Source organism: Hyla sarda, chromosome 4 (genome assembly GCF_029499605.1).
Source record: "Hyla sarda isolate aHylSar1 chromosome 4, aHylSar1.hap1, whole genome shotgun sequence".
NCBI classification, from domain to species: Eukaryota; Metazoa; Chordata; class Amphibia; order Anura; family Hylidae; genus Hyla; species Hyla sarda.
In genome coordinates, this window is record NC_079192.1 from 384,138,551 (window position 1) to 384,164,587 (window position 26,037).

Below are 26,037 nucleotides of genomic sequence, written 5' to 3' on the forward strand. Positions count from 1 at the left end.
GTAAAACTCCGAGGTGCCTGAATAGTAAAAGTTAGCAATCTTTCTCATGTACTTCATTAAAAGTATACAAATAGAATATTGTTGTTTTTTTCTTCAATAAAAACATGCTTTTTTTCCGTAAAAACTATACCTTTAAGTAGCCATCACTAGGGGTCGTCATTTACAGTAGACTCCTATCTGTCTTCTTTTCAGCAGTCTATCTCGGCCTTACAGCGCACCAAGACACAGTTCTTGATCCTCGGGTTGGACCTGCAGGTCTCTGCGTGTGCTCCCAGTATGTCTGCGCAGAAGTAGAGAAACAACAGAGATGAGGGCAATACACAGCCGCCAGGAATGGGAAATGATTGATAGAAGGACTACCAGAACATAGCTCTGCTAAATAGAATGAGAACAGAAGTTCCTGCATGGCATTTGGGTGGTGGGGAATCATATTAAGCACCATGGAAAGGGAGTGGCCTCATAATATGGGACCCATTTATCAATGTAGGCCCCTGTTGGTGCAGTAGTGCCCAGTCAAAGACTAATTGTCAATAAATGGAAATGCTAGACCTTGCATTTTAGAAATGTTTTCCTTTTTTTTTCTTTAACTATTTTGGTTGTAGTGAGCTTATTAAGGGTCAGATCATAAATGGATCCATCTCATAGTAACAAAAACATGTGGGGAGATTTCTTAAAAACCGCACGAGGAAAAGCTGATTAGTTACCCAATCAAATTGCTACTTTTATTTTTGAGAGGCCGTTTTAGAGATGGAAAAATGGAACAATCTGGTTGATATTGGGCAACTGGTCATCATCCCCTCTGCACATGTTTTGATAAATCTCTCCAATTGTATTTATCATTGTGATAGCTGCATTTCTATTTTTAGTAGACAACATAACAAATATAGATAAGAGGTCCGGCCGGAGATCGGAACAAAAGCTCAGCCAGTCAATGTGCTTGTTGTTCAATACGGTCAACATGCTTTATTACGCTTGCATTGAAGGGATGACAGAATAATGTTGCCCATAGACATGGTAACGCTATCGGCATCGGCTCATACATGTTTGGCTTTTAGATAGATACAGATTTAACAATAAGAACAGAGCAGGTGAAGTCCATCCGTTCAGATTCTTGTTTTTCCTGACAATAGGTTCCCCATAGATGTTATGGCAATGGCCAGCTCCATAGTTGTTGGAGACAAAAGAAGGATCTAGGGCTAGGCAGTAAAATTAATCATACGCAGAATATTATCTAATTATCTAATGTGAATTAGGGGCGGCAAGACCCTTTTAGTTGTAAACAATACAATATAGGCAAGAAAGTTCTTCTCTGCTTGAGTGGCACCAACAATTTAGGGCTGCTGTTGGGATTTCTTTACATATAAAAAGGATATCTGAACAAAGAAAAATACTGAAGGCGTAAGGACGGGATAGCTTGTATCACAGCAGCATGAGTGTGTCCGAGGGTCATGGACACAAGATGGCTGACAAGGCTGCAGGAGGAACACAGTCTGCAGCAACACTAATGGTAACACTAAGTTTTACCAACGTGTGCCTCCAGCTGTTGCAAAACTACAACTCCAAGCATGCCTGGACAGTCAAAGGATATCTGAGCATGCTTGGAGTTGTAGTTTGTCAAAAGCTGTAGGCACACAGCTCAAGGCTACACTGCTGCAAAAAAAAGTCATCCAAACACTGTACCTTCAACTATTCCAAAACTACAAGTCCCAACATTACAGGACTGCCTAAGGATGACACACAAGAATGACATAGGAAGATAAGTTATACACTCATATTGTCTTTGGTGGTAGAGTACAGGCAATCTTCAATAATTGTCTGTGTGTGTGTACAGCATAAATCCAGAGAGGAAAGGGTTACAGAGCAGGGCTGTCAGGCTTGCTCCCCAGGTCAGTGAGTCAGCAATGTGAGGGAGGAGGAGTAGTCATCACAGTGCAGGCACGCCCCCTCCCTTTGACAAGATGGAAAAGACAGTGAGCACTGTTAATATGCAATTGTTTAGTGAAATATAGGTGATAGATACATAACAATTACATGTACATGATCAGGATGAGGTACTTAGTAACATATAACATTTTTTTTTTTTTTTTTTGTGGGATCTGACAGTTACACTTAAAATCCAGCCAAACCTCTGATATTTGTAGTATCCGATAAAACATGAAGGTGTTCTAGGCTTAACTATAAGAAATGTCATCTCAGTATTTTAGCAGCTTCCGAAAAATCAAATGTGCAAGGTTATGAAATCACGTTGGAAAGATAATTAGACCCAAAGATTAATTTTCTAAGTGACCTTCTGAAAGACAGAAACAGTTTAGAGCTCGTAACAAGATAATGGCTGAAGTACCAGGACGGGTATGAGCGAGAGAGGATGAAATGTGGAGACAGAAACGTCTTTATACAAGTACGGTCCCACTCACCCGTTAGCATGGTAGTTAAAAGTAACCAAATACAGACAGTAAAATAATAAAGCAAAAGACCTTTTTTTTTTTTTTTTTTTTTTACCAAATAAGCACATAGATGTGTTTCGAGGGGATGGCAACCCTCTTCATCAGGTCCTCTAAGGACCTGACGAAGAGGGGTACCATTCCTTGAAACGTGTTGTCTATTAGTTGGCAATAAAAGCCTTTTGCTTTATTATTTTCTGCTACCTTGCTATCGTGTGAGTGCCGACACGGCATCTTTTTATCTTTTACCCCAAGAAGAGCCTCTTTATACACATTGCTACGACCGATCCAAAAGCCAGAGGATACAGTTCTGATGCTGGCAGCCCCCCAGCAGAACCTACCCTCTTATTTTTTTAATTGAATATACTATAAAACAGAAAGAGGCAGAGCTTCAGAGAGGGATGGTATTGCTGGATTCTAGGTATGTTCATGTAGGAACAAAAACTAGCAAAACTGCTAACCTTTGGTAGTTGGTGTATGAGCCACAACTACTGTGTCCATAGGTATCCAAGGAAGTGGTGCCGCTTTTCCGGGGTCGGTGTGGAGAGATTCCAGGCCGATGGTTATAATTGAAAGAGATGCAGGAAAAAAACTGGAATGATAGCGCAATCCACTCAGATTTTGGTTTAAATAATAATCTTCTTTATTAAAGCCAAATCACAATGCGTTTCGAGGCTTACAAATGCCTCTTCCTCAGGTAAAAACAGGCTTACATACATGCAGAGTAAAAGTGTTTGTTTAAAAGGATTTTCTTGGCGCCAAACATCGTGAGGCCACGCCCCAGGGGCGCAAAAAAATCCTTTTAAACAGACACTTTTACTCTGCATGTACTCTGCATCTTATTTTTTAAGGCATTCCTCGCTGTTGTGCTCATAGCACAACACCAAAAGGTGAGCATGATACTGTGGGTTGTATCTCTTCTATAACCAGAGATAGCGGCACATAACTGTGCAATTTTGTGTTTCCTTTTTTCCCCTTCTATAAACGTATCTTCTAGCCCAGGCATAAGCAACCTTCGGCCCTCCAGATGTTTCGGACCACATCTCCCATGATAATTTAGCAGCATTTTGACTATAGGAGCATAATGAGAGATGTAGTTAACAAGATCTGCTATCCCTGTTAAAGCCAGGGCTGAGAACACAGTGTCTCTTGCTCTGGGGGACTCGGAAAGTCCATTGCTTTTACTGAGAGCTGATCAATTCTTGATTTCCCCTGTGGTGGCGCTGTAGGGCATCGGAACACTTGCTGATGGATTCCTTCCAGCAGGATCCATTGTCCAACATAGACAACTCATTTACAGCAATGCCTACTCTGGAAACTTATCTATGGCCATGGAAGCGGTCTGGGACTCAGAACATTTTGCAGGGAAGGCCTCCATTTTTTTATTTGCAGAGAGATAAGCTGCACGCAACGTAAAATAAACACTTCACTCTGCAGGGGCGCCGTAAAATTGCATTATTTTCTCATTCATAGGTTATTAAAAGGTATTTACTGGAGGTATAACTGGAATTGCGGAAATTACCTTATGTAAAAGACGACTCTTAAAGCATGTTATGTTTATAATGGAATTCAGTCAAATTGAAGATTTGCTTTTTATCATGCCGAAAGTGGTTTTTTACAGAACAGTGTGGCTTTCTTATTACTGTGCTTATAATGTAAATCTAAACTGACTAAAAAGAACTAACTAACCATATGTTGATGTGACTGCATCGCGGAATAGCTTGAAGATATATCTGAAAATCTGTACCTTGTTGGGGGGTATATGTCTTGGATTAATTGCACACTGACCAGACAAGTTATCTGGCAGAAAATTAGAAGAAATCTACTGTTAAAATAAATAAGAATAATCCTTTCTCTTGTCCTCTTACTGCACATTGAATATAAGGAGTACATTTCTGCTGTTTGGATCATCTATTGCCAATTACTGTCAAATCAGACAGCACAGTTTGTAAGTTAATAGGGTCCAGTGGGCCCCATTGGTATCAGTGGTATGGTGGATCCCGTAATTCTGTTGCCAGAAAGGTAACATTTTTAAGTAATTTACAAATCTGTGTATGATCCAAGTAGAGAAACTTCACATCTGCACTCACCAGTTAAAAAACTGTAGTTTATTTCATCATCTTGAATAAAAAGAAAGCCGGCCTGGTGGGATCGGGAATGGAGCGCAACAGCCTAAGCTGTGCGAGCGGGCAAACAGCTGGTTTCGCGGCAAAAACCGCTTCCTCTGGCCGCGAGGCCAGAGGAAGTGGTTTTTGCCGTGAAACCAGCTTTTTGCCCGCCCGCACAGCTTAGGCTGTTGTGCTCCATTCTGCGAGGACAGAGGAAGTGGTTTTTGCCGCGAAACCAGCTGTTTGCCCGCCCGCACAGCTTAGGCTGTTGTGCTCCATTCCGCGAGGACAGAGGAAGTGGTTTTTGCCGCGAAACCAGCTGTTTGCCCGTCCGCACAGCTTAGGCTGTTGTGCTCCATTCCGCGAGGACAGAGGAAGTGGTTTTTGCCGCGAAACCAGCTGTTTGCCCGCCCGCACAGCTTAGGCTGTTGTGCTCCATTCCGCGAGGACAGAGGAAGTGGTTTTTGCCGCGAAACCAGCTGTTTGCCCGCCCGCACAGCTTAGGCTGTTGCGCTCCATTCCCGATCCCACCAGGCCGGCTTTCTTTTTATTCAAGATGATGAAATAAAGTACAGTTTTTTAACAGGTGAGTGCAGATGTGAAGTTTCTCTACTTGGATCATACACAGATGTCTTCCTTTCTTTAAACATCTCGCACCCCTGTCCCCCGGATGTTAGCTCTCCCTGCACGGGATACTCCCGATTTATTTTTGCATGAAAGGACTTTCAGTAGTGCCGTCTCATCCATTTCCCTACTGTCTCAGTTAATTTACAAATCTGTTTGTCTTGCAGTACTGTATGCCCCAGAGGAAGTTGTGTAGTTCTTTTCAGTCTGACCACAGTGCTCTTCTGCCACCACTGTTCATGTCAGGGACTCTGCAGAGGAGGAGAGGTTTCCTATGGGGATTTGCTCCTGCTCTGGACAGTTCCTGACACAGACAGAGGTGTCAGCAGAGAGCACTGTGGTCAGACTGGAAAGAACTTCACAACTTCCTCTGTAGTATACAGCAGCTGATAAGTACTGGAAGGATTAAGATTTTTAAATAGAAGTAAATTACAAATCTTTATGATTTTTTAGCACCTTTTGAATTGAAAGCTATTTTTTTTTCTGCTGGAGTACCCCTTTAACCCCTTCCCACTATAGGACGTATGCTTACGTCCAATCATCCGACATGTTCACACAATTGGACGTATGCATACGTCATAGCGATCTCCGGCACTGCCGCGGGCAGCACAGGATTTCGGCGACAGGATCAGTCCAGCCGCAGCCGCCGGAGCCGCAATCGCGCCGGTCCCGGCAGCATTAACCCCATAGATGCCGTGATCAATCCTGATCACAGCATCTATGGTGTTGACAGGGGGAGCGCTCTCCCCCTGTTCTCCAACGGCGGTGCAGCGATACGATCGCGGGTCACTGTTGGTTGCTATGGCAGCAGGAGGTCAGATCATGCCTGTGAGTTCCTGCAGACGCAGCTCATCAGGTTATACTTTGTTGCAGTACAAATGTATTGTAGCATTGTATAACCTGTAAAAAGTGTAAAAAATAAAATAAAAAGCTCTTAAATAAAAGTATGTAGTGTAAAAATAAATAAAAAAAATGCCCCTTTCCCAATAAAAGCCCTGTATTATCACCAGAAAAGATCAAAAACACGAATCATTTACATAATAGGTATTGCCATGTCCATAATGACGTGTACTATAAAACTATAATGTAAATTATCTTGCACAGTGAATGCCATAAAAAAAATCATTAAAAAAGCGCAAAATTCTCCAATTTTGGTACAAATAACGGAATGAAAAAGATCAAAAGGTAGCACGTAGCACAAAAGTGATACCAATAAAAAGTACAGCTCATCCCGCAAAAAATAAGCCCTTAATGGCGTCGGATGAAAATGTTACGGCTGTTGGAAAATGAATGGCAGAAAAAGAATTTTGCTCAGAAAAGGAAAAAGAACATAGAAAGCTATATAAAATGGGTATCGCCATAATCGTACTGACCCACAGAATAAATATAACATCACTTTTACTGCACAGTGAACACCCTAAAAAAATTTAAAAAACGCCAGAAATTTTCCAGTTTTTCACAATATTTAGAAATTTTTCACATAAAATGCTTCATGTGTCAACAAAAATGCACCAGTTATATAAAGTCTCAGAATCGCTCTGCTCAGAAAAAGCTTTCCAAAGTTATTGCCATTTAAAGAGATACATGTCAAATAATTAAAAAAAAAAAGAGCCTGGTCATAGAGGTAAGGGGTAAAGGGGTATTCCAGGAAAAAACTTTTTTATATATATCAACTGGCTCCAGAAAGTTAAACAGAAGAGAAAAATCTTAATCCTTTCAGTACTTATGAGCTTCTGAACTTAAGGTTGTTCTTTTCTGTCTTAATCCTCTCTGATGACACCTGTCTCGGGAAACGCCCAGTGTAGAAGAGGTTTGCTATGGGGATTTGCTTCTAAACTGGGCGTTTCCCGAGACAGGTGTCATCAGAGAGGATTTAGACAGAAAAGAACAACCTTAACTTCAGAAGCTCATAAGTACTGAAAGGATTAAGATTTTTTAATAGAAGTAATTTACAAATCTGTTTAACTTTCTGGAGCCAGTTGATATATAAAAACAAGTTTTTTTCCAGGATAACCCCTTTAAGGGGTTAAGCCATGACGCAGATGTGAACAGAACTTTAAGGTCGGCTTCAGTTCTGTCAGGCTTCCATTGATGTGTAAGAGCTAGAATAGCATAGCATTCAGACTAATATTAATGTTCTCTATTCATCTATGAACGAAGTGATACAGTCTAATACATAGAGCTAAGCTACAAAACAAAACTGTAAAATAACAGGCTTCGTTTACTTCTACATCCTATCACAACATATCACAACACAGTCTAAATCTGTCATACGCCGAATATCAGTGAAGCCTTATGGGGTTCCATCATGCTGTCTGTCATTTCACAGAAAGAATAGTGCTGCATGCTGTGCTAACCTTTCCGTCAGATATGGTGGAATCTGCAATATGAATGGAGCCTTAAGGCCTTTTTACACAGGGAGATTATCAGCCGAAACTGCATTAGTTCCCGAATGATGTCCCATGTAAAAAACCTTGGGTTTGTCAATGGACAAACAAATTGTATTCTCGCCTGCATATTCTATGCTGGAATAAACTAGCATATCTCAAAATGTGTAACCGACCACTTCCGAGTAAATTTTCCTTTTAACAAGTGTCCTTTTAACAAATTTGTATATAAGCGATTGGCACTTGTAATTGACAATCATAAGACTGTGTAAAGTACCAAGTACGGATTTTGAGTCATGTTCTCTACTTTAATCAAGAGCTTTCTAATTCCTCTGGCTGCCATAAGAATTGGATGACAAGCTTGTAGGCAGACCCTCCCTGAATAGCAGAGGCTCCAAAATGCAAATGCTGTGTTTTTTATTTATTTAATAAAAACCTTATATTCTTTAATATATACAGGTTCACAATAGAGGGACTTCAAAACTGTTTCTTTATAGAAAAAGAATGTATATTGTTTTCTTCTTCAAAATTGAAGACATTACATAAATCATAGTAAAGGTTGACTGTCCTTGGTGTAAGTCTCTTTTTAGAAAGATTTTCGTAGTCTTGTCTCACCAACTTGGTCATCCCCCTTCTTCATACGTCCTGTTAGGATATATTCTTGTGAAGGGCCTGGTCACTTCTTCCGAAATGGTGGATCCATCTTCTAAGAGGGTGACCTTGCTTCCTCCTTCCAAGATGGCAGCCTCTCTTCTTAATGTGCTCCATGTCAGAACCTATACACAGTGGTCCTTCAAGTTACAATGTTAATCGGTTCCAGGACAACCATTGTATGTTGAGACCATAACTCTATGGAAACCTGTTAATTGCTTCTAAAGCCGCCAAAATGTCATCCAAAAGTAGGAAAGAGTGAGGTTTTAAGAAAAATAAGTAGATAACTAATAGAGATAAAGCAAATCCTTACATATAAAAGTAAGAAAGATCTGATGGGAACTGTAATCACTGTCTGTGTAGAGGACAGGAGCTTCTTCAGGGTCCTGTACAGTACACAGTGTCCCAAAATAAGTAACACGGAGCCGCCCTCACCTGGAGCCGCTATCCCTGGCACAGGTAAAGAGTAGTACAGAACATGTACCTCCCTGTACTGTAGGGGGCGCTGCCAGACAGCCAGTCAGTGCATGCAATACAGGAATACAGGGATTTTACCAGTAAATGCCCATTTTGATTAATCTTAAAAAAACGGATTCCTCAAAACCTGACTAAACTGTATCAAAACGTGTGTACAAAGTTTTATCTGTATACGGTTTGAAAAATTATGTCCGGTTGCATCCGTTTTTTAAGAAAAAAACCTGTATACGTTTAGATTTTTTCACTCCATTATAAATAAAGTTTCACTTGTTTGATTGAAATTCCAAGAAAAAAAACTGTGCAAAGTAAAAAACCGTAAGGTGAAAACTGGATGGAACCGTACTCACATACAGTTCTGTACGGTTCCTATTGACTCCCATGTAAAAAAACAAACAAAAGGTATACAGGTTAATATGGTTTTTCACCCGGACCAAAACCGTGGTAGACCACGGTTTTCTGTCCAGAAAACAAAAGTAAAAAAACGTGTGGTTTGAAAAAACTGACACACCCGTATACAATATGGTGCATACGGTTTTGAATGGAAAATCTATGGTCACAGTTTGCTGTACGGTTGCATACATTAAAAAAAAAAAAAAAAACGTATCCAAAAACTGTATAGAAAAATCGTGGTGTGAACCCACCCTAAGAAAGATTTGATAGTTAGCAACCAATCAGATCGCTTCTTTCATTTTTAAAGAGACCTGTGAAAAATGAAAGAAACGATCTGATTGGTTGCTATGGGCAACTCAGCAACTTTACCTCTGCACAGGTTTTGATAAATCCCCCCAGTGTCCCAAAATAAAATGGAGCCTCCCTCACTTGGTCTCTTAAGAAGCATCTAGCCCTGGTACAGGTAAAGAGTAGTACAGAACATGTGATACCCACCTGTACTGTAAGGAGGCGCTACCAGACAGCCAGTCAGTGTTTGCACTTAAGTAATACAGGTGTTGACCAACCCATTCTGATTGGTCGGTTCTTCCAGCCGTTGACACGTTTCGCAGATCTGGACTGTCTGTAGTATTGTTTGTTAGTCTGGTTTCAAGCTACAATGGTCCAGAAAAGACCATTGTATAGAGAAAATACTGTATGTTGAGACCATTGTAAGTTGAGGGATCACTGTATTCAGTTATTTCTTTATGAGATATGGGAGTAGAGTCTAGTGTAAAAACTCCAAGTCAACCAAGCAATAGGTTGGGCCTGAGCGAGCAGGGAATGCTAAAAGATTTATTAAAGTGGTACTCCTCTGCTCAGCGTTCAGAACAAAATGTTCCTAACGCTTAGAGCCGGCGCCGGGGACTTGTAACGTCACAGCCCCGCCCCCTTGAGACATCACACCCAGCACCTTCAATGCAAGTCTATGGGAGGGGGCGTAGTGGCCGCCATGCCCCCTCCCACAGACTTGCATTTAGGGGGGCCGTGAGGTCACGAGGCGCTGGCTTTAAGCGTTCGGAACATTTTGTTCTGAACACTGAGCAGCGAAGTACCACTATAATGCAGCTCCAGACTGTTATACAGGAGGTCAGGTAATACAACTTTTGAAATGTCTCACAGGTATGTCAAAAGATTTGATCAGTCAGGGTCTGTGCTGGGACCTCCACCGATCTTTAGAGCCAGAAGAAGGGTGCAGGAGACAGGCACTACTATAAGTTTATGGAGTCAGACTGAGCAGAGAAATGGAAAATGAAGTGCACAGCTTTGTCTAGTGATTGGTGGGGTTCTCAGTACTGAGATGTAAAGCTTGAAATGCATTAAAAAAATATCCTCAACATTTGTTTTCCGTTGAGTATTCATTTATCGTGGCGCGTTCCTTTTAAAGTTGTTTGTGCTTGTGTCTCCATAAATTATGTTGGAGTTTAGTTGGGTCGTCTGCGGGGAGAGCGGCAGTAAGTGTAGAAACTATAAATTTAGGTTTACCTGGTGCCAAAGGAGCTTGCTGTAAAATCATCACTGTCATGATCCCGGTAGAGCCCAAGCTGCAGATTCATCTTCCTATCATCGCTATTTGGAAGAATGACAGCATAGCTGATGTGAAATCCATGAGAAACCTTCAGACCTATGTCAATTTCTCATGGGGCAGCTGATCTGATAATTACCGTGTATACTCGAGTATAAGCCTAGTTTTTCAGCACGATTTTTCGTGCTGAAATCGCCCCCCTCGGCTTATACTCGAGTGAATTCTCCGCCTGTCAATCCAGAGGGGGGGCTGGATGATGACGAAGGCCGCAGTGGTCTTCAACCTGCGGACCTCCAGATATTTCAAAACTACAACTCCCAGCATGCCCGGACAGCCGATGGCTGTCCGGGCATGCTGGGAGTTGTAGTTTTGCAACATCTGGAGGTCTGCAGGTTGAAGACCACTGATGAAGGGATTGACAGGCGGTGATGATGAAGGGGAGGGGGATGATGACGAAGGCCGCAGTGGTCTTCAACCTGCGGACCTCCAGAGGTTTCAAAACTACAACTCCCAGCATGCCTGGACAGCCTATGGCTGTCCAGGTATGCTGGGAGTTGTAGTTTTGCAACATCTGGAGGTCCGCAGGTTGAAGACCACTGATGAAGGGATTGACAGGCGGTGATGATGACGGGGGTCTGGATGATGACGGGGGTCTGGATGATGACGGGGGTCTGGATGATTACATGGGGGGGGATCATGTATTTCCCACCCTAGGCTTATAGTTGAGTCAATAACTTTTCCTGGGTTTTTGGGGTGAAATTAGGGGCCTCGGCTTATATTCAGGTCGGCTTATACTCCGGTATATGTGTATATATATATATATATATATATATATATATATATATATGTACTTATTGAGCTTTTTTGGGTCAGCATTTCCACTCTTCATAAGGAGCTAACGTTTCTGCGTCCACTTTTCAGGGGATGTGGTGGATGTATATCAGAGGGAGTTCCTGGCCCTCAGGGATCGATTACACGCTGCCGAACAGGAGAACCTGAAACGTTCCAAGGAACTCAACCTGGTTCTAGATGAAATCAAAAGGGCCATATCCGAAAAACAAGCCTTACGAGACATCAACCGGACATGGAGCAGCTTATCTGGTGAGATTCTTGTTTCTGACAAAACAAAATGTTGTGATTCATTTCTGCCTGACCTCTGTCTTCTGCTCAGACTGCTTCCGAGCGTTGGGTTTGACAATAGAGGAATATTGGCTGTATTTTCGACACCGTTATCTTCCATTCCACTCTCCACTTTATACCCCTTTTAACAATACTGACAGGTTTGCAGCTCCTGTTCCATATGATATAGAAAGCTGTACATGTTATAGGTATAATGAGGACATCTAGAAAGTACTTTGCTATAACTTTCAGGTGGTTTATGCAGGAGTGTGTGTATATATATACTTATATATCGGATTATATTGTGTAGACAGGTGCATGGACTTGTACAGTCATTATTATTATCCTGTTTGTATATGGGCATTGTATTCCTTTATCTCTGCAGATAAAAACTAAATTCTCTAACACACATTATCTTTCACTACCAATATGAGAAGCTCCACATTTCCTTACAATTTCCGAGCGTGTCTCCCAGTTTATACATAGATAGAGTCTTAGTGTCCCATTCCTGTGTTATGGTCTTGTATTGTAAGTGAATGCTCTATATACAATTCTTGTGATTACTACTGGAAACAGTCAACAAGCTTGTTGTCAGGCACAGCCCTATTGGCTTAGCTGAACGTATGTAGGATGCAGTAAAGGATTTGTATTCCTACTGTACGGTACACATCCTGGGGGTAAGTATTAGATTTGCCAATATTAGGTTTGCCAAAATTGTTTTGGCAGACATTAGGCTAGCAAGGAATGCTAGGAGATTTTAACCCTGAGGGTTCTTGAATTGTATGTGCAGTTCCAGACTATAATACAGTCTGTAACTCAGGGTCAGTGGAAGGTAGGTAGTATATTAGGGTTGTAAGTTGCTTAAATTCTTTTTTTTCTTTTTTATTTAACTGTTTATTTATCGTTTTAAATTCTATAGTATATGTGAACTATGCAGTGCACATCCTTTAGGCCCCATTCACATGACTGTTATGCAATAAGCTCCATGTATGTATACTGTACATAGGTAACCTTTCAAAATTGGATACCAGCATATAATGCATGGAGATTTTTTCCATCTTTCCTTGGCTTCTTTATGCACGTTAATACAAATTTTTACCTGGGGTGTCCAAACTTTTGATCCCCACTGTATGGCCACAGGCCTAATTGACTTTAAAGGGCTACTCCACTGGCCAGCGTTGGAAACATTTAGTTCCGAACGCTGTGTGCGTGCTGCGGGGGTCGGTCACGCCCCCTTGTGATGTCAGACCACGCCCCCTCAATGCAAGCCAATGGGAGGGTGCAATGTCCCCTCCCATAGACTTGCATTGAGGGGTGTGGCCTGACATCACGAGGGGGCATGGCCTATCCCTGCAGTGCACGCACACAGAATTCAGAACTAAATGTTCCCAACGCTGGCCAGTGGAGTAGCCCTTTAATGGCCCAACTGTAGTCAATTAGTGACTACTTTTGAGTAATTTCTTAAAGTTGTTGGGCTGAAAGGATGTTCGGCTGACTGCTAGAGATGAGCGAAGTTACAGTGATTCGATTTGTCACAAACTTCTCGGCTCAGCAGTTGCTGACTTTAGCCGGCATGAATTAGTTCTGCTTTCAGGTGCTCCGGCTTGAAAAGGTGAATACAGTCCTAGTAGACTCTCCTCTCTCCAGCCCACTGGAGCACCTGAAAGCTGAACTAATTTATGCAGGATAAAGTCATCAACTGTTGAGCCGAGAAGTTTGTGATGAATCGAATTTACTGTAAGTTCGCTCATCTCTACTGACTGCTATTGACCGTGTAGTATGGTCACCTTAAGTGCTTATGTTTCTCTTTCTGGATTAAAGGATCTAGCATGTTGAGATCCAGCAGGCCTGGTCCCTCTTTCCACTGACATTGCAGGGCAGACATCAGACACACCGGAAGGGATCTACTAAGGATATTGGCTGGTTTACTCAACGGTTCTTCTCCCATGCATGACCAGCTTTACAGATTATGGCTGTTTCAGTCACAGATTGCAATGATATCTACAAACAGTGCTGCTATTTAAATTGGATGCTTTATGAAACTAATCTCCGAAGAATGATAAATCCTCATAATGAATGTATCACAACAGGAATTACTAAATATAAGAATACATCAGTCTTATAACGGATATGAAATGCAAGCCCAACATCCATAGAAAATAAGATGCTGTAAATGTATAATCCTCAGGCTCAGCCAGTAGTAACTGAACAGCGATTAAGTAAAAGGTAAAGTGGTATCAGTGGATATGACACCCGGCATATATCAGATATATACTTAAAGATAGTTATCTTGATCTATGAAATAGTAGACAAAATTACTGATATTGCGAATCTGCCCAGAAACTGCATGTCATTATTTTTGCTAAATTGCGCAATTGTGTCATTGGTGTAAAGTCATTGTTTGCTCATTTTGGCGTTCTTCTGAATCGATTCAGAACATTTTTAGTTTTTTTCAGACAAACCTCTTTGTTGTTCTCCGCACCAAATTGGACTAATGATTGTTCCTCACTGCATGAAGTCGGTCTCATCAATCAGAGGTCCGCAACAAATGAATTCCATTGTGTGCACAGCGGCTGCCTGCTAAATCCTCTCCAGGCGTCTTAATGGTGTTTTTAAAAGTTCAGATTCTCAAATTACATTTTTTTCATTTCTATGCAATTTTCTACCAGATGAAACCAAGCTGAAACTGTGGAATATCACGAACAAGAATGTGCTACATTTACCCACCATCTTCCACCACCTACCCCATCTTCTGTCCAAGGAGAACAGCCTACAGCCAGCAATACATGTGGGTCAAGGAAGGACTGGAGGTGAATATGCCCTTACTTTTTCTCTGTACTGTCAAAGAAAACAAACACTTTAAAAGGATATTCCACCCCTAGACATCTGCACCCCTAGACATCTTATCCCCTATTCAAAGGATAGGAGATAAGATGTCTGATCTTGGCTACGGTACCACAGACATCCAGTGCATGGAGCAAACTTCGCTCCATGCCAGATGACTGGTGATGCTGGGCGGAGCCCCGTGACGTCACGGCCACGTCCCTCAATGCAAGTCTATGGGAGGGGGCGTGATGTCACGAGCTTGCATTGAGGGGGCGTGGCCGCAATGTCACAAGCGGTGTGTGGCCATGACGTCACGAGCCTCTGGCACTGCACCCGACGCTCTAAACGAATGCCGGGTGCAGCAGGGAGAACACGGGGGTCCCCAGCGGCGGGACCCCACGATCAGACATCTTAACCCCTATCCTTCGGATAGGGGATAAGATGTCTAGGGGCAGAGTACCCCTGTCAGATATGCAGAGGGAGAATAGTTAACAGGAGTAATGTAATTGAGCACTATGCTTTGCATTGGGCGGGGGTGTGCTGACTTTTCTGGTTCGAGTTTTTCAGACAGTATGATTTCCCTACATTGTCAGACAGTATGAACTAAGAGCATAAAGATAATTTAAGCAATAAGTGTCTGACTTGGGAATTCCATTTTTGGGACTTCCACTTCTCAAGTGAATGGGGTTCTCCTTCACCACGTTTGGAGAGTTTTAATCATTGCAGATTATAGGAGTTATGAGTCTCAGGGATTGGGGTCACACTGTAAGGGTGCGTTCACACAGAGGAAGTCAAGAGGAATTTACTCGAGTAATTCCTCTTGAATTCTCCGCTCCAAATTAATGCACATCCCCTCTGCCCACTGACTTTAATGTTATTTCCGCTGTCCTGTTCACACTGCGGAAATTCTGCTAGCAGAATTCCGACACTGAATTCCTTTCCGCTTGAAGAATGAGCATGTTAATTCTTCAAGCAGAATCCGCTAGCAGGAATCAATTGAAATCAATGGTAAAAAAAAATCCCCCATTTCCGCGAATTTGCGAATTTCATGCGAAAATAAAATAATTTTTTCCGCCCGTAAATTTTTAGGCGTGAATTACTTTTAATTTACTCCGTGTGAACGCACCCTAAGACACTACGAGCCTCGTGTGGCCCCTAGAGCATAGGCTGTGTACCCCTGGTATAGAGCATAGATCTGTATTACAGCACAACTCCAGAGCTGCAGTGCCACTTGCATGTTATTAAGGCAAACCAATGATGCACAGCAAGTTACGTGCTACAACGTCCTATTAATAAGAATAGAGTTCATGTATGATATTCGCTGGGCATCTTACTTTTGCTAGTGCAAGGTGATAAGAACTGATAGAGCTATAACAACAGTGAATTGAAATTACTGCTTCTCTTATTTATAGTAATTTTCAGTTCAGTTGTCCGGATGAACATTCTTTATAGTATAAAGTTAAAAAGTACCTGTCACCAAATAAACTTTTCTAAACGAACTCAGGCTATGTTCCGTAACTACTCCTAACACCACTCCCAAAAATTTCAGAGCTTTAAAAAGCTGTGTATTTTACCTTTTATTCTTGCTCACATAGTGCAATCTCTTAGCTGATCGCTGAAGCCTGCTGGGGGACCACTTCTGCCCTCACATGGTTGCAGCGCTGTGATGAATAGAAGACCTCAGGCTCTGTGCAGCTTTCAGTCTATGCAGCTTTCAGTGAGACTCTTTGCAGCTTTTAGTCTATGCAGCTTTCAGTGAGGCTCTTTGCAGCTTTCAGTCTATGCAGCTTTCAGTGAGGCTCTTTGCAGCTTTCAGTCTGTGCGGCTTTCATTGAGGCTCTTTGCAGCTTTCAGTCTGTGCAGCTTTCATTGAGGGTCTGTGCAGCTGTCAATCAAGCTCTGTGCAGAGAAACAGTTCCTGGGTTCAGGCTCCTGCCTGGCCGGGAGGAGAGCAAACCCACTGTATTGATTGTGTCAGGGAACAGAGCCACCTAGTGGACCTTTTTTCTATTACATTTTAAACATATTTTATGTTGATAATTTTGAAATGGGAAAGTGTCTGCTAATTACACAAGGTACACTATATTAAAAGCTTTATTTGGTGACAGGAACTCTTTAAAGATTTGCTGTTGGCTCTCTTAACTTACCAGTATTCATAAATACTCAAGTAATACGCCTGAACTGTTTTCCCTTTGACTCTACATTGTACTGCTTTTCTGTTATTCCTCCAGGAAGTGTACTAATCAATTTACAATTAGCCAATATGGCTATGTAAGAGCTTGAGAGGACACACCCTATTGACACAGGAATTGGTAACATCCAATTTACCGGAGATATATCAAAGATACATCACAAAACAAAGTCTTAAAAGATTGTGATGTATAGATTTATAGATGTGGGTCTCACCTCTGAAGAACGATGGTGTCCCTGGCCCTGTCCGCCCACTTGTTGCTGCTGGAGGTAGTCTGGAAGGGAGTTAGGCTAACAGCATACCTGAGTTGCTATGCTGTTTACACAACTTCCATAAACTTCTATGGAAGTTGCGTTAAAGGAGTTGTCCAGTGGAAACAGTTACTATTGTTCCCGGGCTGCCTACAAAAATAATAAACCGCTCCCTTGTAGCTCTGATATTGGGACATCCCATCCACAGCCAGTGACACAGCTTTCCCCAGAGCTGCAAATGTAGTGCCTACAGTTGGGGGAACTGACCGGGCCGCTTGTTGGCAGAGGCAGGACACCAGTGCAGCCATTGATTGGCTGAGTGGCTTCTGTAAAGTCATGTCTACAGGTCCGGCCAGTCCCAATGAAGCAGACTGTCAGCAGAGACCGGCCGGTCATGGGACACCAAGATCCCAAAGCTATGAACGAGCAACGGAAAATTAGTCAGTGTTTATTATTTTTGTAGGCAGCCTGAGAACAATACTAAATTAATGGTATGCACTGCACACCCATTTAAGTGTGTCAAACTGGCTATTCAGTGGTTTTCGGCTTCCCAGTCACCTTTTACTGGAGGGGGCATGGGTCCCTTCTTCTTGAGATAGGTACAGATTTCAGAGGGGGAACCTACACATGTCAGATATTTATGGCATATATTGTAGATATTCCATATATGTCTTGATGAAAAATTCTTCTTTGAGAATAACCCTTTACTTTCCTTTTTTTTTTAAATATAAATACTAATACTATTCCTCAAGAAATAATAGATCTGGAACATTTATTATAATATAGGTTTTGTGATAGTATGGCTGCTGCAGGTGTACTACTAGAAAACTGTGTGTTCCAATGTTTCTTGTCAAAGGGTTGTGGGCCTACAAATTCTTACATTGCTCAGTAGGTGCTGACAGCTGTCAAACTGTTCAGGGATACATACTGTATACAGTGGGAATGACAGCACTCCACTGTCACTTTTTTATTTTTTACTCATTTCCAGGTGGAAACACAAGAAAAGAGTAGCTCCAAAACTATTACTTCATGAGGATTAGAGATGAGCGAAGTTACAGTGCTTCAATTTGTCTCGAACCTCACGGCTCGGCGGTCATTGACTTTAGCCCTCATAAATGAGTTCAGCTTTCAGGTGCTCCGGTGGGCTGGAGACGATTCTCCTAGGACTGTATCCACCTTTTACAGCCCACCGGAGCACCTGAAAGCTGAACTCATTTATGCAGGCTAAAGTCAGCAACTGCCAAGCCGAGAAGTTCTTGCTCCTCTTGTAGCAACCTATTGCTAAGCTATGGTTGCATGCAGATTCTGTAATAAAATGTAATCCAGTGGATATCCACAAAATTTAAAGGGGTACTCCGCCCCTAGACATCTTATCCCCTATCCAAAGGATAGGGGATAAGATGTCAGATCGCCGCGGTCCCGCTGCTGGGGACCCCTGGGATCCCCGCTGCGGCACCGCGCTATCATTACAGCACCAAGCGAGTTCGCTCTGTGCGTAATGACGGGTGATAAAGGGGCCGGAGCAGCGTGACGTCATGGCGCCGCCCCTCGTGACATCACGGCCGGTCCCCTTAATGCAAGTCTATAGGAGGGGGCGTGATGACCGCCACGCCCCCTCCTATAGACTTGTATTGAAAGGGGTGGGCTGTGATGTCACGAGGGGCGGAGCCGTGATGTAACCATTCTCCTGCCCCTGTACTGCCCATCATTATGTGCAGAGCGAACTCGCTTGGTGCTGTAATGATAGCGCGGTGCCGCAGCGGGGATCCCAGGGGTCCCCAGCAGCGGGACCGCGGCGATCTGACATCTTATCCCCTGACTAGATAGGATAGGGGATAAGATGTCTAGGGGCGGAGTACCCCTTTAAGGTGCCCATACACCTTAGACTAAAGTTGGCCAAACCTGCTGACTATCTAAAGTGTATGTCGCCCCCCTGACTTTTTCCACAACTCACTACGTCAGTGGAAAGAAGTGACAGGCATGTTGAATTTTTACTGCCTGACCCTATTTTTCTAGGAGAGATAAGCCACCGCCAGAACGGTCTGGCTGCGGCTTGCCCCTACCCGGCCAAACATTTATGTGTATGGGAAGGTCTGGAGAAAGAATTGCACATTGAAGAATTGTAGAGAGTTTGTAAACTATCTACATATACATCTATGATCTATGATTTTCTCTTAAATATATCCTGACTGCTTAGAAATAAAAAGTGTGGGAGGGGGGCTGAGGAAAGATTTGCATTTTATGGGGATTTAGGTGGCAAAATTGTACCTGATGGTAGATACCTAAAAGAAATGTATATCTTTTCTGTTTGATGGTCTTATTGATCCTCTTTAACGTCTGTCTTATTTATGTCTAACCTCTGTGTCGCTTTCATAGTATCTATAGTAATGGGGATTCCCAGCGTGAAGAGAGAAGTTCACTCCTACCTGACGGACACCCTCAACTCATTGATATCAGAACTGAACCCACAAGAAAAGGAAGACTGTGTGATTGTGGTTCTAATCGCTGAGGTATCTACCACAACGTCCTTCAATAGCTAATGTTGTGAAATCAGCCAGAACACTCACTTTATTTACATCCGAATAACCTTAATGGAGGGATAATTGAAGAAATCTCATGGTAATCTAATGTTGTGATTAAAAAGAAACTTTAGGAATTAGAGCACTTTATGCATTATCCTGCTTCCTGATGATGGTGCTGAAGATAGAACACATGCTCCATGTAACAAGGCAATGATGATGTTGTAATAGCTTGTGTACAGTGTTCTTTTAACCGTTAAGGACTCAGGCCATTTTGATCTTAAAGGGGTACTCCACCCCTAGACCTCTTATCCCCTATCCAAAGGATAGGGGATAAGATGTGTAATCACGGGGTCCTGCTGATGGGGACCCCTCAATCTCAACTGCGACACCCCAGACATCCGGTGCACGGAGCGAACTTTGCTCCATGCCTGAGGACTGGCGATGCGAGGCGGAGGCTTGTGACGTCACGGTCACACCCCTCTCGTGACGTCATTGCCATGTCCCCTCCCATAGAATTGCATTGAGGGGGCTTGGCCATGATGTCCCGAGCCTTCGGCGCTGCACTTAAACGAATTCTAAACGAATTCCGGGTGCAGCATGGAGATAGCAGGGGTCTCCAGCAGCAGGACCCCCGCGATCAGACATCTTATCTCCTATCACATATACAAGATGTCTAGGGGCGGAGTACCCCTTTAAGGACCAGAGCATTTTTTGCTCATCTGACCTGTGTCACTTTATGCATTAATGACTCTGGGAAGCTTTTACTTATCATACTCATCTAAGTCTAAATTTTCGTCAATACTTAATATAATTTCCAAAATTTCATGAAAAATTGGAAAAGTTAGCATTTTCCTAACTTTAAAACTCTCTGCTTGCAAGGAAAATGGACAATGCAAATAAATTATGTATTGATTCACATATACAAGATGTCTACTTTATGTTGCCATCATAAAGTTGACATGTTTTTACTTTTTAAAGACATTAGAGGTCTTCAAAGTATAGCAGCAATTTTTCACGAAAATTTCTAAATTAGAATTTTTCAGGGACCAGTTCAGTTTCAAAGTGAATTTGTGGGTCTTTATGTTAGAAATACCTCCCAATGACAAATGCAGCCCTCAATGTATTCAAAATAAAATTCAGAAATGTTGTTAACCCTTTAGGTGTTTTGCAGGAATAGCAGCAAAGTGGAGAAAACTCAATCTCCATTTTTTACACTAACATGTTCTTGTAGCCCCATTTTTTTCATTTTTTTTACAAGGGGGTAAAAGGAGAAAAAGCCCCCCATAATTTGTAACCCAATTTATGGATGTAAAGTGCTCTGTGGGTGCACTTGAAGGCTCAGAAGGGAAGGAGTGACAGTGGGCTTTTGGAGAATGAATTTTGCTGAAATGTTTTTTGGTGGGCATGTCTCATTTAGGAAGCCCCATGGTGCCCGAATAGCAAAAAAAAAAAACATACAATTTTAAAAACTACACCCCTCAAGGAATGTAACAAGGGGTACAGTGAACCTTAACACCCTACAGGTGTTTGACGAATTTTCCTTAAAGTGGGACGTGAAAATGAAAATATTAATTTATATTTTACTAAAATGCTGGTGTTACCCTAAATGGAAGTGTGGTATTCCCTGAAGCAATTGTTAATGCAGAGGCCCAGATGATCGGGGAATGTGATGGTGTCCTTGCAGAGTGGGGGATCTCACCTGGAAAGTGTTGGCCTTGGACAATCTGGGCACCTACACTTCCAGCTCCAGCAGTCCTTGCGCCTGCTTTTTCCCGGTTGCCAAAGATCATGGCCTTGAGGACTTTCTCCTGGAACTGAAGGCATGTCCCTGTGTTGCCAGCGTACCGGGGCCAGTACAAAAGAGTTGTACGTGGCAACCTGGACCATGTAGACCGGAACTTTATTGCACCATGCCCGGGTTTTCTGCATTTATATGGCTTGAGGACTTGATCAGAGAGCTCAACTACCCCCATATACTAGACTATAGAAGAATGGAGCACTCACCCAGACTTGCTTGTGATAGCTTCTTTATTGTTCATGCAGGAACATGCAGGATACAGCGTGCAGGCCTTTTACCTGGCCTGACAAAGCACCAGGTAGTGCCAAGTATTTTTCTTCTGGAACTTTGTACTACCCCCATATACTGATTGTAGTCAACGGTACAATCAGGCTCGTGGACCGGTGTCGTGGTAGCTCGCACAGGGACAGGGGAGCTGCCTTTACCATGAATTGTAGTCAGCATAAGGACCTCTCTCTGGTCCTTATACCTGACCAGAAACAGGTTTTCACTAGTAAGGGCCCTGCTCTCACATCTGGGGATAGGTGTCGGGAGGCCTCTTTGATTCTTCCGCATGGTCCCACAAGCAGACGTGGATCGGGCGGTGCAGGATTTGAAAAGAGAATACTGGTATAAAAGTTATCCACGTAAAGCTGGTAACCCTTATCCAGCAGTGGGTGCAAAAGGTCCAACACGTGTTTCCAGCTAACTTCCAGAGTGGGGGGACATACAGGAATCCCTTCACTCGTACACTCTAAACTTGTAAGTATACCCTGAGGTACTCTCATAGTTTCACTCCATACCTTGCCCACTTAGTAGGAACGTATTGGCAAAAAATGAGCCCCTCTTTAAAGCTAATGAGAGACTCATCAATAGAGACCTCCCTTTAGGGTATGTAGGCCTCTAAATGATCAATGACCAGCCTGATTTCATACAGGCGGTCATACGCAGGATCACCTTGGGGGGGACATGCTGCACAGTAATGCAAGCATTTCTGTATGGCCTCAAAACATCTCAGTGTTATGGCCATTCTGTATGGCCTGGCTGTGGGGTCTACTAGAGGATGTCCCCACTCCAGTATTGCCTGACACTGTTTTTTTTAACTAGCCCATGTGTAGCATGAGGCACCAATACGTCCTCATCTCGACTGCCTAGCCAAAAGGGAATCTGGGTGGTGGGTGACAAACTGTTGGGTGTACAGGTTTGTCTGCTCTACCATTAGAATGACAAAGTCATCACTTAAATAATAACGCAGCGGCGGTGCTCTGCTCGCTGACTTCCATGGGTGGGTGATTGGGCAGAGTGGAGGAAGCGTGGCATTAACCTTCCCACTGCCAGCTGTTGTTGGTCGGACATTCCATTCCAATAATCGCGCTCCTGGACTTTGATACAGAGGGTGGTTGGAGTGTATTACACCACTGATCACCCTCAGAAATAACTGGGGGGGTTCCCAGGATCCCTTGAGGCGTTGCCACAGGATGCCGGCTGTAGGATTACAGCAGGCATCTTATTCTGATCCCTGCTCTGTGTGTGGCGGTGGCTGGAAAACCAGAGGGCATACGCCCCTGGTCCTTAAGTACCAGGACTAAGGGGCTACCTGTATGCCCTTCGTCCTTAATACATTCCCAGAATCAGAGGTAGACTATTTTACCTTCTCTTGTATTTGCCAATATTAGCACAGTTAACAGACATGGAGGTGCTTGGCAGTCTTATTTTGGATGTACAATAAAGTGATCAGAATGGTGACAGCCCATTTCTGTACGTTCAGTTTTACTCCATAGTTCCAGGGGGCTGACCTGTTAAGCAGGTGTCTTGAAACGTAGGCTGTCCATCTGTGTTAGTCTCCTGACCAGATTTACTATCACGTTTGACAATCATGTGATTGTTGTTCGCAGGAATATTTTCCATCTCATCCAGTACTTATTTGCTTGAGTGCTTTTATAGCTACAAATGTTGTACTGTGTTCATGAAAGCTTCGAAGTACAAAGCTATCTATATCTATAATATCTGAAATATTAGAAGACTTTATGTACAGAACTCAGAGAGGTTCATTGGCTTCTTGAGTGCCTCTAATGCCTTGACCGATGACTCCAGAAAATGCTGTGTATGTAGGTGGTAAAACACAATCAACAACAGGTAGAGGATGATCAGTAGGTGATGGAAAATACAACAAAAGTATATAGAAATAAAGGATTTTAAGTCGGGGGTAGTCCAGGGCTGACATTGGAAAGGGAAAACTGGGCAGTTGCCCAGAGCCCCCATCCCCAAAGGAGGCCCATTGGCATCAATGGCTCTGTAATATTGCCTGGTGTCTCGTATACCATTGAAGCTCCAGTTTTAAGTTGCTTTACTTTCTTAGAGAGTGGACACAGTAGACATCAATGGCAGAAAAGGAATTCTTAAGCTATGAATACTGCTACTCTTTATGCCTCAGGTCACTTTATTCTGTGGCCTACAAGATGACATCATGGCATACTGGACATCATGTGGCATCTGTGTTAGTAGGTTGACAATACAAGCAAAAGAAGGGCAAGGTAAGTATACCTTTTATTAGTTTCCATAAAAAGGAAAGGGCACGATTTGTATGTAGGGGGTCACTATTCTGAGGGTGGGGCACTATTTTTAGGGTGGTGGCACTATTGAGTGATCTGTTTCGAAGGAAGAGAAACTGTTTCCAAGGAGGGGGCTATATTTCTGAGGAGCGAGGCCCTATTTCTAAGAAAGGGACACTGTTTCTAAGGAGGAAGCGTAATTAAAAAGAGGGGGCAATATTTCTAGGAAGGATGCCATTATTTCTATGCAGGGAGCACTGTGTTTTTTTTATTAGGGCACAATCCCTTCATCAGTGGTCTTCAACCTGCGGACCTCCAGATGTTGCAAAACTACAACTTCCAGCATGCCCGGACAGCCATCGGCTGTCCGAGCATGCTGGGTGTTGTAGTTTTCAAACCTCTGGAGGTCCGCAGGTTGAAGACCACTGCGGCTTTCGTCATCATCCAGCCCCCCCTTTTGTTTTGTACTCACCTCCGCGCGGCGGGAAGTTAGGGTGAGCTGGTCCGGGCCATCTATGCTGCAGGGACCGTGCGATGGGGAGGATTAGTCGTTGTGGGCTGTCCATTTTCACCGGGGGGGGGCTCTTCTCCGCGCTTCGGGCCAGGCCTAGTGACATTGCCTTGACAATGAAGCACAGAGACGTTGCGCATGAACGTCCCTGTGCGTCATCGTCAAGGCAACGTCACTACTCCGGGGACGGGCCCGAAGCGTGGAGAAGAGGCCCCCCCGGTTAAAATGGACAGCCTGCAATGACTAACCATCCCCACCGGACGGTCCCTGCAGCATAGATGGCCCGGACCAGCTCATCCTAACTTCCCGCCGAGGGGAGGTGAGTACAAAACAAAAGGGGGGGCTGGATGATGACGAAGGCCGCAGTGGTCTTCAACCTGTGGACCTCCAGAGGTTTCAAGACTACAAAACCCAGCATGCTGGGAGTTGTAGTTTTGCCACATCTGGAGGTCCGCAGGTTGAAGACCACTGATGAAAGGATTGACAGGCGGAGAGTTCACTCGAGTATAAGCCGAGGGGGGCGTTTTCAGCACGAAAAATCATGCTGGAAAACTCTACTTATACTCGAGTATATACGGTATACTGTCAATATCTGACATTACGGAGTACACACAGTAACTATCTATTCAAACAAGACAAGTTAGGGTCCTGCTCTCAAAATCTTACGATCTATTTTTATTGATGGTGATCCTACAATACTTGTCATATCTCACATGCTGAACATGATTCAGAAGGAATTACCTGGTGTGGAGGAAAGTTTGTTCTGCAATTTAGGATTCACATTTATATCTGCTATGTATAAAGGAAAACTATACTAAGACATTATATTATGGTAATTATGCATTTACTAGCTTTATAAATGCTGACTGTCCAAAATAGAAGATATAGAAAAACTGAACTTAGAAATATACATGTGCCTGCCCTCTTCTTTTCAGGAACATGCAAAAATCCTGCAGAGTCTTGCAAAAGATCAAGGAGAAGGGAGAAGATAACTAATTTTTTGGGACCCGTAGAGCAGATTATATATATATATACATATATATATGTGTGTGTATATATCCGTTTTAATAATAAACAAAGTACAAAGGAAATTGTAGACTAATAAATGAAGAGCTGATACACACACACACATATATATATTTTTTCCTCAATTTTCTTGTTTTAGTGTTTTTGTTTTTAATGTCTTTTCCTCACCTTAGTAGACTGCTAATTTTTTCTTAACTTTCCCCCGGTGTCCTTCTGCAGATAACCAATTATGAATTGTGAGATAAGAGATCAGGGAAGGAGAGGGAGCTCCTGAGAATTAATCAACCTCAGACTCACGTTACAGGCCGATGAAATTTATTTATGGTTAGTTTTTCTCTCCCGCCATCTTTGTATGCGTGTGTGCACTGGTATGTGGTAATTGCATTTATGAGGCAGTAACAGAGTTCTGCAGAAATGCTTCTATAGCAGAAAATATCATGTCAGATTCAGTTCAACGTCACAGTTATGTTGCATCGGCCAAGATCGATCCTGTGAGCCTTTTTGCTGACAAACCACCCAGTGATTACTTATAGAAAAATATGACATATCCTTAAATGTTCAGGGTTTCATTATTTTCTCCTACATATATTAATAGGATCTACTATCTAGCTATACATTTT

At 42.9% G+C, this 26,037-nt stretch overlaps 1 protein-coding gene across 2 annotated transcripts in view; it reads left to right on the plus strand.

The window, feature by feature from the left end:
* The window catches only part of MGAT4B (alpha-1,3-mannosyl-glycoprotein 4-beta-N-acetylglucosaminyltransferase B), a 412,865-nt gene that overhangs the window by 235,293 nt on the left and 151,535 nt on the right, over positions 1-26,037 (plus strand). For both annotated transcript variants that reach the window (XM_056517013.1, XM_056517014.1), the window contains exons 2-4: positions 11,564-11,743; positions 14,431-14,571; positions 19,406-19,539. In XM_056517013.1, the coding sequence (XP_056372988.1) occupies positions 11,564-11,743; positions 14,431-14,571; positions 19,406-19,539 (455 nt within the window). The remainder of the gene's footprint in view (positions 1-11,563; positions 11,744-14,430; positions 14,572-19,405; positions 19,540-26,037) is intronic.